Consider the following 19,970-nt stretch of genomic DNA (forward strand, 5'->3'; position numbering starts at 1 on the left):
ACGTGTGGCCTTAACTTTGTCATGCATAAACCGCACCAAATAACCTGCCCTTTCTTGATGCCTTTCGTATTTTTATGGACTTGTCACTCCGCTGTTAATAGAAATGTATCCTTAAGCTGTGTCGGAATAGCCATGTCTGGCTAGTTTGTTTAATCATAGATTTGTTTTATAGGGCATTACGAAACTTTTACTTTTTTCAGCAACATTTTCAAGATTGTGTGCAACTCCCTGCGTGTTTGCTAAAAAGAGGATTCCAAACGCTTCATTGAGGTGTGCATGGTAAGTTTATCGCGCCTCATTGTACTTGTGCATTTTGGAAATGTTAAATAAGGGAATAATATAGGTTTGTTTTTTAAGGTTAGATCGCATAAATGTGTCGTAAACCCGCCACCACCCGACACAGCCAATTGGTAACGTTTGTCACGTAAACAGAACATGCCAATTCGTTACTAGTACAGCACACCGGTGTGTTGTAGAGCAAATTGACAATGTATTGACCAATACCTCCCGCTTTTTTAATTAGGTCGGATCTCCGTGGGATCGGGTGTACATTGGAGATATTGCGCATCTATATCTCCCTACTGTGATCCTTATCAGTGCAACTGAAAGTTACTTCGGTGCTTGTGGTTATTGCCAAAAAAAACATCTATAAATCCAACCTTACTTACAAAGTTGCTTCTAAATTGTTAAATGCATAGTGTCACTTTGCTTCAATGTTGTATGATGCCAGATGACATGTAGCATTTCTGGGGCTTAAACAAATTTATGGGCTGAGTGAGCAGGACACATCGGGCCAGCAGCATGGAATTGTGTTAATATTTCCCCCCCCCCTCCCCCCGTTAAACATTTCTAAATGAGACCTGGGGAAAATTTGATACAATCTTGTGGTGCAGCAAGTTGAAGAAACACATTGCCTTGTATTAATATTATAATGATTTTTAAAATTGCAATGCATTTTTAAGTGCAAAAAGAATTTGCGAAATTTTATTAACTACCTAGTAATGCTCTGACATGATCCGTGGAATATTGTGAATTCATTTACAGTCCTTAAATTACTTGTTCATGTTGCCGTTCCCCCACACCTTCGATGAGCATGGTTGACTACTTACGGTGAGAAATAAGTTCACCATGCAGTCAACTACTTTGACATCCTCGGAAATCATTTTATATTTGTATGGCTTCTATTTTGCACAACTCCTGAACCAAACGTAGGTGCACAATGTGTAAAATAGTGCTGATTCTTTAAATTAACATTCGTACTCGCCAGATGAGGTGCAGAATAATGAAGGTGAAGGAAAAATGCTAACTGCTGCTAGGGCAGGTGGCTTTAAAAATTCAGTGTGGCAAGGCGTCCCCATTTCTTACGATTACCACTCTTATTGTCTGCAGGGAAAGCAGCCATGGCGTTCGCTTGCCTTCACTCTCAGAGGACAGAAAATCAATACTGTTTAATAAAACACGGTGCTGAGCCCCTCCGCCGCTCCTCCAACCTGCCCCGCTGCCTTCACGCATCTGCACACTGCGATGTGGCCGTGGCTGCGCCGCCTTCGCCCAAGCATCGGAAAAGGAGCTATATGAATGGGAACCCAAGCGCGATTTTTTACGAAGGTGCCATTTCCATTGTAAACCCTCCAATCAGGTGAAGCATGTTTTTCATTTTTAATAATTTTCAAATATAATGCATTACGTGTAAAAATGTTAACAATGTGTGGTTGTGACTTCAGAAATGTTAACCGAATTTAACTGCTAACCTTGTATAATTTGTTTTGTTTACAACATTATTTGGTAATGCAGAAATAAAAAAAGTAACAATGTCAATGGATATACACTTGGACAAAATGAAATCAGATGTCCCCATTGCCAATTGTATGGGTTGGTAGATGCATTTGGCAATAGACTACATTCTAATTACTGAATTTCGAGCTATGGCTGTTAGTTGATTCACCAGTTCTAGGAATGTTGCAACTACATCAGCAATTGAACAGCAGTACTATGCTGCATCTCCTTACTTGTGGGGGAAAACCATGGTTTTTACCATAGTGATACAAAAACAAGCATAATCCCACCCAAGAGGACGTAAAGGCAATATACACAAAGTATTCACAAAGCACCCACCATACTACATGGTTGTTTATTTATTCCAAAAAGCGTAATTTGGGCACGGAGTCAATGGGGTAGCAATGTGGACGAATTATGCTTGATTACCCAGAAAGCTTCTCAGCATCGCATGACGCTCTTTCCGTAGTGTTCTCACGAGTAGGGGGTGCTGTTATGTATTAACCCAATTGAGTATTTTTTTCACATTTGAACTGACATGGAATAACAATGGTCTTACTCTGAATGACGTCACGATCTTTAACATCCATGGAAATGCATTATGAATATATTTTGGTTGATACGCACCGTTTGAAATCGTAGATTTGGACCGTGAACCTCTGCAATGAGCAGCAAACATGCTACAGCTAGGCTGCGTCACGACTCCAAGTAAAAGGACATTTGGGGGGGGAACAAACAAAAAGACCCTCGCCACGCTAAAATTAAAGTATAATCGGACCCTTTAACAATTAATACTATGTTACGTGTTTATACAAAATTATGTATACTGTACCAAAATACTAACCCAACTTTCAGAATGGAATGATGGCACCAGTGAAAATCGCTGTTTCCAATAGTAATTGGGTTTCGGGGCCCAGGGGTGCAGTTGTGGGCATGATTTAAAAACCAACCTTTTTTTTTTAATTAATGGATGTGACCTAGCCATCATAAAAATATATGTTTAAAGATAACCATGGTCGGCAATGAAAGTCTGAAATCCGGAAAATAGCGGTTGATTGGGGCTTGATTTTCTCAGCTGGAGCTGTCTGGGTTCGCGTGGGTTTGAGATTATGGGGCCCGAGAAAATATTGCATGAGAAATTGAGATCTGAGATCGATGTTTGCAATTCACAAATAGTGGACCGTGGGGACAAACATGGAACCATAGCACATAAAAGCAGAATCTTAAAATTAGGTTTATATCCACATCTTAATAGCAAAAACATATTTATCATTGGAATGAATTACTCTTTTCAGACGGCTGAAGGCATTCATCCAGCAGTGAATCTATTCCTGCTGGATGTAGCTATTTGAAGCACATGCACCGAAGGCTTTCCAGCTACAGTACGTCGTCGGGTTAGGCAGTCATCTAGTGCCCAAGTGCCATCCACAGTCTCTTTGATCTCAGGACTTAATTAGCAGAAGCCATGAATTTGATCAAATTGGTTTGACGAGACCCTCCTGGGGTCTTGATTAGTGTTGACCCCAAAGGCGCCACAACAAAGGGGTGCTCTTTGGTGAAATACAAAAACATAGTTTTAAGGTCTTAATTCGAGGAATTCGTGCTTTGGAAGCACGTGGACAGGCAGGAGGACTGCTGACGTCCTCCTGCTGTGTTTGTTTCACACCTGATGACGGTTTCTTGTGTTGCGATCGAATCGTCGTGATCTACGATATTTTTCTACCGACGTGACTTTACCGAAAGGACCAAAGAGTATAGCTATATAAAGTATTTATGAAGAAGCCACTAATTTAGTTATATTCTCCACAATGACTACATTATTATTTTGTGTTTATGCGTATTAATTTCATCGATTATTTTTCCTTTAGAATCCCAGCGAAAATGTGATCTCTAGGATTACCCGTAGATGCCAGTGAAGAGTTTACTGAGTGTGTAATGCGCGCTCGCGGCACGTGGCAGGCAGTGGCGCGTCAACCCGGTTTACATGGGTACAGGTATGTTTGTGTAACTGGGGTGCAGTGGTTATGGTAAGTGCAGTACAAAATCTGTCATCTTAATCGGAATCGTAGTCACGATTGGAAAACAGCACAGACTGTTACATGTAAGTATTGTTTGAGATACATAGATACGCAGTAAAAAAAATTGACAATACAGTATAACACAATATTGTACTTGTGAGCGACAGGTTGACTGATGTTAATGTAACAATGTTCCCGATGGGTTGGAGCCATGAAATGTCCGTTTGAGCGGTTTCGTGCTCTCTGAGAATAAAAATAAACCTGACATCTGAACCGCATCTCCTGAGTAAAATGAACGGTGACCAAAAGGTCATATTAGAAATGTATACAATTCGGTTCCTCCAAGTTATTATGACCCCCCAAAAAACACCACTTGAAATAAACTTAATTGGGGTCAAATGCATGGTGTGTTTTCGCTATTTCCGGAATGTGAAGTCTTAAACGCGTTTTTAAACAAATGTCCGATCGGCTGGAATCGCAACAATGGCAAAAATTTTGGTCCGTGAAAACATCACGCATTCGTGAAAGCTTTGCGCGATATAATATCACGAATACCAATAGTACACCTTTTTTGATTACACTGCACCTCTGATTAGCACAGTTGGCTGCGTATGGTGCGAAAGAAGTTCAAAAGATACATTACTCTTTAACACGTTGGCTTTTGTGACCAATATCCGTAATAGAGGTTTTTTTTGGTTAGATCGCGCAAATATACGTCTCGTTAAAACCGCCACCCGACACAGCCAACTAGTAAGGGTTGTCACGTAAACAGAACATGCCAATTTGTCACTAGTACCGGTGTGTTGGAGAGCCAAGCTACAACATTTACAATCTGAGTACGACGTTTCGCCAGTAATTACAACTAGCTTCATCAGGCGACAGCCAGATTTGTGGAGAAGTCCACCTGTTTCATTCCTTATATAGAGGCGTAGATATGGTGACCACACTTCTGTGAGTCAACGTACATTATGCATGTGCATTATGCGAGCCCTTTGATCTTGTCCTTCCTGTCTATTGTGTGTATTAAAATATCCGTACCAACGGTAATCCATATTGCTTCATCAAGACAGGAGGACAAGATCAAAGGGCTCGCATAATGCGCATGCATAATGTACGTTGACTCATTAATCCCCCCCCCCCACTTTGCGCAAGAGCACAGAAGTGTGGTCACCACATCGACGTGCATCCCGCAAGTGTAACAACATGCAGTATTGATACCACTGTGAATCTTAAAGCATGGACTTTAATTGCATAATTTCTCGAGTTCCCACACTCACTCTGCCCGGCGCTGTGAGTTTACTTAAGTACTGATGTAACCTGTATTGGAATAACCAGCATCGACAACAAGGGACATAACTATATAATAATACCATGATATTTAACAAAGTAATAATGTTGATATCTGGCTGTCACCTGATAAAGCTAGTTGTAATTACTGGCAAAACGTCGTGACCAATGGCGGAGCCAAGATTTTCAGGTCAGGGGGCAACCACTCCAGCAATGAAAAATGATAGGAATTGTTAGTAAGTAAGGACTAGTCCCTTGCTTTTTATTCGACACGTGTGCAGCAATGGCTCAGCCATCGATTGAGGGTCGAATTCTAACCGTGTTGTGTGATCGGCATCGCGCTCACTGAAGGTGAATGCCTTCAGGGAAGTCGTGTACTGTATATGCAACTGCGCACAATTCTGTGAGTGACTTATAACTGCTTTGCCGTTACTTATTGCCAAATATGGACTCAGACTATTGTCATATCACCTCATAGAGTCCCTGGCACGTAATAATATGCTACACAGTGGCAGTGGGGGTCGCAAAATGCCGATTTATTACTAATAAACCCCAATGATCCGATCGAAATTATGGATTTCGATCGGATCATTAGGAGGGCACGTGCCACCCCCACTGGCTCCGCCGGCGGTCGTGACAACCCTTACTAGTTGGCTGTGTCGCGTGGTGGCGGGTTTTAACGACACATTTACGTGATCTAACCCAAAACACCTCTATTATGGAAATACATTACTATCACCGGTTTTGAGTTCCCGGTATTTTGGCACGCAAAACTGTTTTTTACGTGTCCGTTCTCTTACAATTTAGAATAGATAACACCCAAGTTTACGTGAGGAAAGAACATCGGGGTATCTATCATCTGTCCTCATACTCCGGGAGACCTTGCGCGGTGCTCATCTCGCGGGTTTTGATTACGGCAGCACATCTCATGTCTGCGTTACAATGCCGAGGTCTTGACCCTTTATTAACACAACCCACCTTTTAGACCAAGCGACGTAAGCCCAACCAAGTGGTGCTTATTTTATCTGCCGCAAACGGGACTGTGATGACGACAAACTATAAGTGAACCGTCGGGATTTGAAATTACCACCTTGATTTTGATGATGGGCTCGCGCAATGTACACGTATATATATACAGTCTACAATAGCCAATGTTTGTATTATACTGCATCGCCTACACACTATGGCATACAATACCTAATGTATGCTTCAAGGCTTCCGACTTCATATAACGTCCGATTGCATGAAAAAATTGATGCCCGCACTAATTAAGCCATTGTTAAAAAAGATATATACTGTTGGATATATACTGTGAAAGTATGAAAGTAGTTTCTCCAGCGTAACCAGCCCGTGCATGGGCGCTGCGCGTCGAGGCGGATGAGCACTTTGCTTTTGTGACTAGGACTTTGTGAGCGAAAGACACAAATTCAAACGTTTTCTCATTGAAAATAGGTACATTTCAAAATGTCACTGTCCTGGTCACAAAAGAAAAGTTTGTGGGGAATAATAGCCATTTTCTGTACTTTTGAGGCATAAGCAATTAGGAAATAACACTACCCAGGAACAATTTTTTTGTTACACAGTGTTATATACGGAGCTGTGGTGCCAATGCTAGTCCACGCTGCGCTGCTGTGCGCAGGTACATATGAGACTACACTGGAGTAGTTACCGCGTATTGTTTGACATGATGTCTGACGTTTCGTTCCGCATGCCGGGAGCTTCGAGAAGTCCAGAAGTGAAGAAGGCCCCAGTCGCCTGCGAAAGTCGTCTGGAAAATCGGATGCTTTCCGTGACAACTTTGTTCCTTTCCTTGACTAATTATATGACTAATTATTCGTCTCTGTCCTGTGAGAGTCTGCGTGTCTGTGTCTGCTTAGGCATGCCCACTGAGCGCTGATGTAAATACAGTACGGGGCGATAGAGGGACAGTATTACTCCCCGGGACCATGGTTACTAATTAACGTGCTAATGATGATTGATGAGACGTACGTTGACAGGGTCACGTGAGGGGAAGCAGAGACTGACAGGACCAGGTGCGGTGAGCGAGAGTTCGGGAATAGGGGTGTGGCCAGGTCGTGGGAGGGATAAGAGCCGGCGCGAACCGGACCTGGGGGCTGTTGTTGTGAGGAATCACTGTCACCTCCATCGTCTTCGAGTAATCTTGACGCTAGAGTTACATTGTCTCAGAATAGAGTCGTCTAATTACCCAAGTGTATATAGTAACTTGCGGTTACACGTTAAGTAGTCAGCAGACTGTATTCATAATAAATATAAAATAAAGAACAAGACGGTGTTTCTGAGAGCTACAGTGAGGGAAAAAAGTATTTGATCCACTGCTGATTTTGTACGTTTTCCCACTGAAAAAGAAATGATCAGTCTATAATTTTAATGGTAGGTTTATTTGAACAGTGAGAGATAGAATAACAACAACAAAATCCAGAAAAACGCATGTCAAAAATGTTATAAATTGATTTGCATTTTAATGAGGGAAATAGTATTTGACCCCCTCTCAGAGAGATGTCTGGCTCCCAGGTGTCTTTTATACAGGTAACGAGCTGAGATTAGGAGCACACTCTTAAAGGGAGTGCTCCTAATCTCAGCTTGTTACCTGTATAAAAGACACCTGTCCACAGAAGCAATCAATCAATCAGATTCCAAACTCTCCACCATGGCCAAGACCAAAGAGCTCTCCAAGGATGTCGGGGACAAGATTGTAGACCTACACAAGGCTGGAATGGGCTACAAGACCATTGCCAAGCAGCTTGGTGAGAAGGTGACAACAGTTGGTGCGATTATTCGCAAATGGAAGAAACACAAAAGAATTGTCAATCTCCCTCGGCCTGGGGCTCCATGCAAGATCTCACCTCATCGAGTTGTAATGATCATGAGAACGGTGAGGAATCAGTGCAGAACTATACGGGAGGATCTTGTCAATGATCTCAAGGCAGCTGGGACCATAGTCACCAAGAAAACAATTGGTAACACACTACTCCGTGAAGGACTGAAATCCTGCAACGCCCGCAAGGTCCCCCTGCTCAAGAAAGCACATATACATGCTCGTCTGAAGTTTGCCAATGAACATCTGAATGATTCAGAGGACAACTGGGTGAAAGTGTTGTGGTCAGATGAGACCAAAATGGAGCTCTTTGGCATCAACTCAACTCGCCGTGTTTGGAGGAATGCTGCCTATGACCCCAAGAACACCATCCCCACCGTCGCACATGGTGGTGGAAACATTATGCTTTGGGGGTGTTTTTTCTGCTAAGGGGACATCACAACTTCACCGCATCAAAGGGACGATGGACGGGGCAATGTACCATCAAATTTTGGGTGAGAACCTCCTTCCCTCAGCCAGGGCATTGAAAATGGGTCGTGGATGGGTATTCCAGCATGACAATGACCCAAAACACACGGCCAAGGCAACAAAGGAGCGGCTCAAGAAGAAGAACATTAAGGTCCTGGAGTGGCCTAGCCAGTCTCCAAACCTTAATCCCATAGAAAATCTGTGGAGGAAGCTGACGGTTCGAGTTGCCAAACGTCAGCCTCGAAACCTTAATGACCTGGAGAAGATCTGCAAAGAGGAGTGGGACAAAATCCCTCCTGAGATGTGTGAAAACCTGGTGGCCAACTACAAGAAACGTCTGACATCTGTGATTTCCAACAAGGGGTTTGCCACCAAGTACTAAGTCATGTTTTGCAGAGGGGTCAAATACTTATTTCCCTCATTAAAATGCAAATCAATTTATAAAATTTTTGACATGCGTTTTTCTGGATTTTTGTTGTTATTCTGTCTCTCACAGTTCAAATAAACCTACCATTAAAATTATAGACTGATAATTTCTTTGTCAGTGGGCAAACGTACAAAATCAGCAGGGGATCAAATACTTTTTTTCCCTCACTGTACATTACACTACCATTAATCGCGCCGAGTGGCGCGTGTCATTGCTTTTGAGAACAAAGGGGATTTGTGATAATGCGTGGGCAGTCCGGAACAAGGACAAAAAAATCAAACTCACCATTCGACAACGCCCATCATATATTTTTTTCTGTGAAGCACCATTTCCTGAACCGTCACACATTATTACTGTTATCATTTATTCGGGGAAGTGTTATTGACGGTTGTGTGGAGTGCATTTTTTTAACGGATGTTGTTGGTTTACGAGAACTTCGGGGGGACTCTCCGTGTACTGCGACTGTTGCCTTTTCTCTGAGGTGGTGGATCTGTTAGCCGTGGACCCGGCTTGGACACCGTGCGCCGGTGCTATCGTTTCCGCGTGTGAACGCCTTTCTTGAACGTCTGCTATTTTAAATGATTTTCAAAATCATAAACCCTTGTGATATATATACTGTTCAATGGATTGCCTTTCTATATACGTTGTCGCTTAAGCATTACTCATTGGTTGACCATACTTCATCACAATAGTCACTGCTAGTTTGATGTCGCGCAACCTGACGATGGAACCCGGAACGAGATTTAAAAATATTTACTTATTTGCATCGGCACAGACGCATAGTCCAGCTGAACGATGTAAAAGCGAATCGGCACCTTCAGAGACAATCAACCCCTTCAGAGCATAGAGAAGTCTGGATGCATGTTGCCAAATGGAGATATTGGTTTGTTCAAAGCGGTAAATTGGAAATACCGTAGATGACATTTCTAGGCAGTTGCTTAGCAAACCACTTGCGTCTTGGCTGTCTCACATGATTTCCCAAACTGCAGTCCTTGCGACGAAGCGCACCGCCACGTATTTCTGCTTTTACCAATTTACTTCCATTCAAATACAAGTTCAGCAATTCCACGCTGCACTCGCCAGATGATTGTTAAGCACGTCCTACGTGACGCGCACAGCAATTGACGCTGTCTTTGTCGCAAACGCACGTGCATACACACGGATTTCAATCTCAATTTGAATAGTTTCTCGATATTAATTCTCAATTTAATTCTTAAAATTTGTATTTTTAAAATGTATATCTGGGTGTCTGTGTGCACATGATTCCACGTTACACAGACAGGATTGAATTGCTAGGAATGTCACGTGTTTAACAATTATCGGGTGCGTGGAAGGACGGAATTGGCGTAAATTTATAAACGCAGGAAATCAGTGGCGTGATGGGTCTCAATGACTGCTTTTTGCCAGTCCTTGGTATTTACTGTATAGGTGAAACGTGTGCTGCTGTTTCTTTCTTTGCTGCACCTTGACGCGCATCCCGCAAGTGTAACAACATGCAGTATTGATACCACTGTGAATCTTAAAGCATGGACTTTAATTGCATAATTTCTCGAGTTCCCACACTCACTCTGCCCTGCGCTGTGAGTTTACTTAAGTACTGATGTAACCTTTATGGAATAACCAGCATCCACAACAAGGGACATAACTATATAATAATACCATGATATTTAACAAAGTAATAATGTTGAATTGGACATGCTTTGATGTTAAACCACGATTAGATATGTGCTTTGTAAAATATGGATGTAACAAGCATTAGATTTGGTCAAGTGAGAATGTTAGACGTTTATATTTTATATGTGGTTCAGCACTTGCCTAGATTTTATCATGTTGAAATATTACGTGAATTAGGTTAATTAATTATCATAATTGCAATACAAATTTAAATATTAATACCCAATGATCACATCTATGAAACCTACTTAAATCAGGAACATAACTTTTATTGCGAGGCAAATGGCTAAATGTATCTGTAAATATTTCCATTTATCCCGTTTTTATCAAATTTAAGAGTTACCATCATAGTTATTTTCAATGTGCTCATCTCTTGTACACACCTTTGTATATGTGTAGAGTAATAGCGCTGGCTGCTGACAGAAAGTGGTACTGACAGCATAGGGCAGTATGCACGTCAGCAGGGACAGTATACACGGGGGAGAAGAAACTAACGGAAAGCTCAGGAAGGGGTCCATCTGGAAGCCCCGGGAACCTGCTAGTAGGTTCCAGAAGGGGGCGTGGCAAGGGTGGAGCGAGGCCACGACGGGAGGATAAAAGGGAACCCTCGGCGAGAGCTCGGGGCTGTTGCTGGAAGTGGATCCCCTTGCTGTGTTGCTGTTCGTCACCTTCGTCGCCGTCGTCTTGACCATCACTGGGCGCCGCTAGCTAGACAGCCTGTCAACTGTACTAGCTAGATAGTGCCGTCGAAATAGACGGATGTGCGATATATATAATTAGAGTGTAACCACGTAGGGCGTTAGTAGTCTCCTTTGCATGCAAGAATAAAGACGGTGCCTTAAACTATCCCTGTCTCCGAACTGCATCATTACATATGTTTAACAATTTAGTAATGTAGAATTAGATCAAGAATTTATACAACAGTATGCCGATGTGTAATTAAAATAAACCTTTTTATTAAAGACATGCTACAATAATCGTCAATATTTACATCAGCATTCCAGAATCAGAATTCAGCTGTTTATAAAAAAATATATTTATCGCCTTTATTGATTCATAATTATATTGTATACATGGCATATTATAGTTTTTTAAATTGTCAGTTCTTGAAATATAAATTTTAGGTACCATAACAATTATTTATATTCACCATACTATTGCTTTTCACCAAAATTTGGAGAAGATCAAAATACCATAGTGGCCAAAGCTGTTGATGCCACCAAACCTTGCCAACGCTTCCCACCCTCCGCTGAATCTCGCAGCAGCTGTATGATCCAGCGGGACCTCCATCGTAGACACGCGACCTCGCCAAAACACGTGAATTTAAACCCACGTAATTTGTCAGGGCCCCTTTATATCTCCCCCATATTCCGCAGCCCACGTTTCTGTTAATGCGTGATATTTAAGAGTCCACGGCTGACAAAACTGTAATGCCCATCCGGCATTCTCTCTGGCAGCACGGCGCACCGTGACTGATGGGGTTGGGGAAGTGTGGCAAGCCCCATGGAGCCGGGGCGGCCATTCCTCTGGTGATGTGATGCAAAAATGGACGCTCGCTGGCTGAGAGGTCCGCGGCTCGCGGGGACGCTGATGACATCCAATGGACAGGTAAGGCTGGTGGTGTCTCCAAGGCCACCTCTGTACTCCCTTCACCCTGCACCCAGCTCGTTACTGACAGCACCGTGCAGCTGAGGTGTGTGGCAGCGCAACCAAAGCATGATGCTCATGGGTCAAGGAGCTTCTGTTTGGGAGATGTTAACTCTCTACACCTCTTGTATGTATGCTCTCTGTGCTCCCATGTCAATGCCGCATTCATTTAAAGTGAATGCCATTATAACAAATGAGCTTTATTTATTAAAAGTGTCCAATGAAACATTATTGTCATGGTATAAAATTATCACCTCGTTTGGGAGGCTTATATCAATGATAGTACATTCAAAACCCAACTTGCTACTTGGATATAAGTTAAGGGTGGTGGTGGGGGGGTTAAGTAAGTATTTGGGAATTGTGTGATAAGATAACCAACTATTTCCCTGATTATTTTTAACGTTGTGTTTCTGGTGATAAATTATAGATATAATTTAAGAGCCTTAAGCAATGACCGTCTCCATACGGGTTGTAAATCAAGATATTTCACAAAGTGACCTTATATCCAACCATTCTTCCACGATATGTTTTGTTATTTTGGAGTTTAAATGTTTAAAGCATTGGTTTTATTGGGCCATTCTGAATAACCATATCTGCAGAGGTGTTGTATTTTCCATCATCCGATGCAATAGTTATATGCTTTCAGACTTTTTACTCCAGAAAAAATATGAGGTATGAAGAACGGTCAAACTACGTAACATTTCATGTTCTAAAATTGGAAACATTTGAACAATGTCAAAAATCATGAGCTAGCCTTCGTTGTTTTTTGTTCTTTTGTTTTAGATTTCTCTTGATGTGTCTTTGATTAATCCGAGGAGAGCAGGTTGTGGGTTAGACTTGTGGGCTGGCTGACAAATCAGTGGCGGCAGAGCTGTCAGACAGGATCAGAGCGAGCTTTCATCAGTGAGATTCGATCCACCCGATTCCCTGTACGAGCTTGCTCCTGTGACCATCTGCAAGATCAGAGCATCATAATATTTTTCAACAAATCTTGAATTTCTTAGTCACCAGCTTGCGTCGTTATGTTTCATCAATGCGTTGCATTAAATTAAGACACTATTAACCTTTTACTTTTATTTTTCAAAAATGCTCTTGTAAAAATATTCTACTAAACCTGATATTCGAAATTGTCGTTCTGATCGCTGAAATTACATGGAGGGGAGTAGGGGTGTAATTTCGGGAGAGGAGAGACAGCGAGTAATGCTACACTAGGTCAAAGGTCGCCCAGTGCCAGACCTCATCTGACATATGTCACATGTTTCCATGATAACGCTCTAAAAAGTGCCCCGTTTGCTGATATTGCTAGGACAGCTGGCCCTGATAGGTTGCGGCTATGATGGATGTCCTGCACTGGAGGACTGACCAGCATGCATTAAAAGCAGGTGTTCTATTAAATCTATTTTTTTATAAAATATGCAAATGTAGTAGCCTAATGCACAGTTTCCATGCATGTCTGCATGTTTTAATTCATTTCTTTACCAAAGAAATATGTTTTAATTAACGCAGCTTCCCCTTGAGTATTTCACAAAATATCATTTTAAATTGTAACATCCACTGCAATGAAGTGTAATGTTTAATATATTCCAATACTCGCATTATGCTTTCTACAATAGAAGAAATACAATTAAGTATTATATTTCAAAAATTCTAGATGTGTTTCTATATACATCACAAAGTACCGTAATCAAATGTGTGATGCTGTGTAAAAATAAATGCCATTTGTTGACATATACTATATCGACTCAAATACAGATTTACACAATCGGCTCGATTCTTCGTTCATAACTGGTATTTCAAGCCTAACATAAATGTAACTACGCTGTAATGACCACAAATGATAGATGCTCAGTTAAAGTGTACTGAGGTAATTGCTAAGATATGTAACGCAAAATGGCTTCTGCTGTGAATTCAAGAGGCTTATGACTCATAATTAGAATGTAGTGGTTTTCATTAGAACCTGCTGTGCTTTGTGCTCTTTACCATAATACAATAGTGAAGTCTCATTAAATATAATGTCCTTTATTTTGTGATGTTATTAATACGTTCTAAGAATACAAGTTGTGAAGAAGCAAAGTTTTCCTCTATTGTAATAAAGGTATGCTGGACAAATAATACAACTTCTAAAATAATCAGAAACATAATAACTACCTTAGACAGACAGATCTCTTGATAATCACGGGCAGCTCCTTGTGGCATTGCGCAACGTTATCACTCTGATTGTTGTTCGTATACAGAGAGCATCGTATATTTTGTTATGCCTTTTTAGGTGAATTTAAAGGGCTCGCATAATGCACATGCATAATGTACGTTGACTCAGTAATCCCTCCCCCACATTACGCCACATCTACGCCAATATATACACATCTGGCTGTCGCTTGATGAAGCTAATTGTAATTACTGGCGAAACGTCGTACTCAGATTGTAAATGTTGTGGCTTGTCTCTCCAACACATCGGTGTGCTGTACTAGTGACGAATTCGCGTGTTCTGATTACGTGACAACCCTTACTAGTTGGCTGTGTCGGGTGGTGGCGGGTTTTAACGACACATTTATATATTTACGCGATATAACCCCCCAAAAAACTCTATTATGGATTAATTTTAACTGTGCACATCAAAATGGATGTTTAAGAACATATGCATGTTGCGATTGTAATTCGCAAAATTTTATTGCTCTGTTCCTCATTATACCGTCGCATTTGTGTGAAACATTTAACGTAGTAAATCCATCAAAATGGTTGTGAAGTTAAGTGCCTCGCAAGCACACATCCCATAAACACATATGAATAATAAATCATGGATGAGTATTGATTTATATTTTTTATGACAAAAGGTGTTATTAAGTATTAATTAGCTATCAGCAAACGTTTCGCAAGGGCCATTTCCACGGATACCTTTTCTGTGCTTTTAAATTACCCCCGGCACAAAAGCTGTGCACACAATGCTCTCTTTCAAGAGAGGCATTTTGGCTGCATACAGCAATTGAATGGCGATACCTTTTGTCAATTCACAACAGTTGTTATTTCATTTCGACAGTGGTTCTCAGCAGAGTGCTGTCACAAACGAGTCCCTGATGGCCCGGGACATTGTTCATCACAAAAATTGCTATCGACTTTTCTGAGGCACATTTAGCGACAGCTTAAACTATTTTTATTGATTAACATTTTCATAGATTATATTCTGTCATGTCAAGTGGAGACTATGTGGTAGTAGGCTCTGTGTGAGCGCCGCCGGCACACGCGCCGCTTGTTATCCGGGGCTTGAGTTACCGTCGGGGTTCGCTCTGGTTGCGTTGATGTGTGTACACGGTGGTACTCTGTGTGTGTGTGTACACGGTGGTACTCTGTGTGTGTACTTGGTGGTACCCTGTGTGTGTGTACACGGTGGTACTCTGTGTGTGTGTGTACACGGTGGTACTCTGTGTGTGTACTTGGTGGTACCCTGTGTGTGTGTGTACACGGTGGTACTCTGTGTGTGTGTACCTGGTGGTACTCTGTGTGTGTGTACCTGGTGGTACTCTGTGTGTGTGTACACGGTGGTACTCTGTGTGTGTACACGGTGGTACTCTGTGTGTGTGTACCTGGTGGTACTCTGTGTGTGTGTGTACACGGTGGTACTCTGTGTGTGTGTACCTGGTGGTACTCTGTGTGTGTGTACCTGGTGGTACTCTGTGTGTGTGTGTACACGGTGGTACTCTGTGTGTGTGTACCTGGTGGTACTCTGTGTGTGTGTGTACACGGTGGTACTCTGTGTGTGTGTGTGTACACGGTGGTACTCTGTGTGTGTACCTGGTGGTACTCTGTGTGTGTGTACCTGGTGGTACTCTGTGTGTGTGTGTACACGGTGGTACTCTGTGTGTGTGTACACGGTGGTACTCTGTTTGTGTGTACCTGGTGGTACTCTGTGTGTGTGTACACGGTGGTACTCTGTGTGTGTGTACACGGTGGTACTCTGTGTGTGTGTGTACACGGTGGTACTCTGTGTGTGTGTACCTGGTGGTACTCTGTGTGTGTGTACACGGTGGTACTCTGTGTGTGTGTACACGGTGGTACTCTGTGTGTGTGTGTACACGGTGGTACTCTGTGTGTGTGTGTACCTGGTGGTACTCTGTGTGTGTGTACACGGTGGTACTCTGTGTGTACACGGTGGTACTCTGTGTGTGTACCTGGTGGTACTCTGTGTGTGTGTGTACACGGCGGTACTCTGTGTGTGTGTACACGGTGGTACTCTGTGTGTGTGTACACGGTGGTACTCTGTGTGTGTGTACCTGGTGGTACTGTGTGTGTGTGTACACGGTGGTACTCTGTGTGTGTGTACCTGGTGGTACTCTGTGTGTGTGTGTACCTGGTGGTACTCTGTGTGTGTGTACACGGTGGTACTCTGTGTGTGTGTACCTGGTGGTACTCTGTGTGTGTGTGTACCTGGTGGTACTCTGTGTATGTGTACCTGGTGGTACTCTGTGTGTGTGTACACGGTGGTACTCTGTGTGTGTGTACCTGGTGGTACTCTGTGTGTACACGGTGGTACTCTGTGTGTGTGTGTGTACCTGGTGGTACTCTGTGTGTGTGTGTACACGGTGGTACTCTGTGTGTGTGTACCTGGTGGTACTCTGTGTGTGTACCTGGTGGTACTCTGTGTGTGTGTACACGGTGGTACTCTGTGTGTGTGTACACGGTGGTACTCTGTGTGTGTGTGTACACGGTGGTACTCTGTGTGTGTGTACACGGTGGTGCTCTGTGTGTGTGTGTACCTGGTGGTACTCTGTGTGTGTGTACACGGTGGTACTCTGTGTGTGTGTGTACCTGGTGGTACTCTGTGTGTGTGTACCTGGTGGTACTCTATGTGTGTGTACCCGGTGGTACTCTGTGTGTGTGTACCTGGTGGTACTCTGTGTGTGTGTACCTGGTGGTACTCTGTGTGTGTGTGTGTACCTGGTGGTACTCTGTGTGTGTGTACCTGGTGGCACTCTCTGTGTGTGTGTGTACCTGGTGGCACTCTGTGTTTGTGTGTGTACCTGGTGGTACTGTGTGTGTGTGTACCTGGTGGTACTCTGTGTGTGTACCTGGTGGTACTCTGTGTGTGTGTGTACACGGTGGTACTCTGTGTGTGTGTGTACCTGGTGGTACTCTGTGTGTGTGTGTGTACCTGGTGGTACTCTGTGTGTGTGTACCTGGTGACACTCTGTGTGTGTACCTGGTGGCACTCTGTGTGTGTGTGTGTGTACCTGGTGGTACTCTGTGTGTGTGTACACGGTGGCACTCTGTGTGTGTGTACCTGGTGGTACTCTGTGTGTGTGTACACGGTGGTACTCTGTGTGTGTGTGTACCTGGTGGTACTCTGTGTGTGTGTGTGTGTGTACACGGTGGTACTCTGTGTGTGTGTGTACCTGGTGGTACTCTGTGTGTGTGTACCTGGTGGTACTCTGTGTGTGTGTGTACCTGGTGGTACTCTGTGCGTGTGTGTGTACCTGGTGGCACTCTGTGTGTGTGTGTACCTGGTGGTACTCTGTGTGTGTGTACACGGTGGCACTCTGTGTGTGTGTACCTAGTGGTACTCTGTGTGTGTGTACACGGTGGTACTCTGTGTGTGTGTACACGGTGGTACTCTGTGTGCGTGTGTACATGGTGGAACTCTGTATGTGTGTACGCGGTGGTACTGTGTGTGTGTGCATGGTGGTACTAAATGTGCGTGTGTACATGGTGGTACTCTGTGTGTGTGTACACGGTGGCACTCTGTGTGCGTATGTACGGTGGCAGTCTGTGTGTGTCATTGTCAGGTAGTGTTAGAAAGAGAGAGGCAAGAGTCAGCTTTCATTAAAAGCCAGGATTCATTAAAAGCCAGGATTAACATATGGTATCAATCCTTGTAAAGCCTGCATCTTCAACGCAATTAAAACCATGAGGACAAATCTGATGAAAATCAACTGTGAAGTGGAAAGTTTTATTGGGTTTTCGCAGGCTTTTGAGACCGAGTTATGTATGTGTTTTTTTACTTTACACGTAATCGTCACATTTAACATCTCATTGCTGTGTCGAAAATTGCACACCGTTTCTGGATCACAAAACATCCTTGCTAAAACACAACATGTGTGTCAATTCTTCAAGTCTATTATATAACAAAGCATAAGGTTACGATTGTGTACTTTCATTGCTGTAAAAAATAAACGCAGAAGATGTTTGCATGGAAAATCCAAACAAATATGAAGCCACATTCCTCTGTTCAAGTTATTAAAGTCATGCTGTATTTGCAAAAAAATATATATCAAAAGCTGTTATGATAAAAATGTAAGTTCCCCTGGACATATCGCGAGATAAACTGGATTGGTCCTTTTGATTTAAAGCTGTCGTGACTGCAGGGATTCATATTCTTGGTTCTTTCGGTAAAGTCACGTAGAAGGGAAACAATACAATAATAAAAATATAAAACAATAAAATTCTCAAGAAAAATATTTTCTTGCTGTGGTTTTCACACCTGATGATGATTGCTTGTGTTGCAGTCGAAACGTCGTGATAATTTTATTGTTTTATATATGTATTATTTTATTGTTTCCCTTCTACGTGACTTTATCGAAATAACCAAGAATATGGATTAGTCCTAATACCCACTTCAGCGTTGATTAAAGCCAGGTTGGGGTAGAAGTTTTGCATTAAACACTCGATCACTGCTCAATAATTTTGGGGTCAGGTGCTATATTGAAATTTATTAAGTCAACTATTCATTCAGTCGGCTTTATTGACTTCTGGTGACGTGAGCCCCTCAACCTCGGACTAACTTTGACATGGGTTGTTTCTGATTTTATTTGTAGGTTACAAATGATGGAAATAGACTATATTAGGGCTTTTACATGTAAAAGACTGGCCAACATCACCGCATTTCTGATCAAGCTCGGCTACATTTTAAAGCATGAACATGCCACACAGGCCTACTTAGATGCAATATTACGCCCTAGGCAGTGTTAGTTTAAAAGTAACGTGGCACTACGGTCCCAAGTCTGACAAATTACAGTAAAACCTTGGATTGCGAGTAACTTGGTCTGCGAGTGTTTTGCAAGACGAGCAAATTTTTTAAATAAATAATAATTTGATAAACGAGCGATGTCTTGCAATACGAGCAGTACGTGCAGTATAACGCTTTGTCTGCCAAGTGTCACGTGATCACAACTGAGCCAATGGTTCTTCTCGCTCTCTCGCTGGGGGATTGTGGGTAATCATCTCCCATGCTCGGTGTCAGTCGGCGTGCCTCACTCGTATAGTCAACATCCGTGCGAGCGTATACTGTTTACTATAGTACTATAGTGTTGTGGCCACGTGTATACTGTTTACTATAGTACTATAGTGTTGTGACCACGTGTATACTGTTTACTACAGTACTATAGTGTTGTGACCACGTGTATACTGTTTACTATAGTACTATAGTGTTGTGGCCACGTGTATACTGTTTACTATAGTCCTATAGTGTTGTGACCACGTGTATACTGTTTACTACAGTACTATTGTGTTGTGACCACGTGTATACTGTTTACTACAGTGTAGTGTTGTGACCACATGTATACTGTTTAGTACAGTATAGTGTTGTGTCCACGTGTGTGTGCGTAAAGGATTTTTTTTTTATTTTGTGTCCAGGTGTGGTGACTGTTCTTTAGTAACTGTACTGCAAGTGAAAGTCGTCCTACACAATAACCCTACTCCTCTCGTCTCTCACACCAGCCACGATTAAATGTAATTAATAAATTTGATTACTTTATATTAAATTTAAATAATAAAAATATAAAAAGGTATTTTGTATTAATCATTTTTATATGAATACAGTACGTTTGGCTTGTGGAACGAATCATCTGAG

At 42.4% G+C, this 19,970-nt stretch overlaps 1 protein-coding gene across 3 annotated transcripts in view; it reads left to right on the forward strand.

Moving 5' to 3' along the window:
• The first annotated feature begins 231 nt into the window (after window positions 1-231).
• LOC116947657 (POU domain, class 6, transcription factor 2-like) overlaps window positions 232-19,970 on the forward strand; it is a 61,012-nt gene continuing 41,273 nt past the window's right edge. For 2 of the 3 annotated variants that reach the window (XM_032963636.2, XM_032963646.2), the window contains exons 1-2: window positions 232-1,639; window positions 11,944-12,094. In XM_032963636.2, the coding sequence (XP_032819527.2) occupies window positions 12,032-12,094 (63 nt within the window). In that variant the 5' untranslated portion in view covers window positions 232-1,639; window positions 11,944-12,031. Of the gene's footprint in view, window positions 1,640-7,910; window positions 12,095-19,970 lie in introns of those variants that run through there. The other variant, XM_076069732.1, reaches the window with a different exon arrangement.

The sequence above is a fragment of the Petromyzon marinus genome, chromosome 2, assembly GCF_048934315.1.
Source record: "Petromyzon marinus isolate PM22_M1 ecotype Great Lakes invasive population chromosome 2, UKy_Petmar_22M1.pri1.0, whole genome shotgun sequence".
Lineage (NCBI taxonomy): Eukaryota > Metazoa > Chordata > Hyperoartia > Petromyzontiformes > Petromyzontidae > Petromyzon > Petromyzon marinus.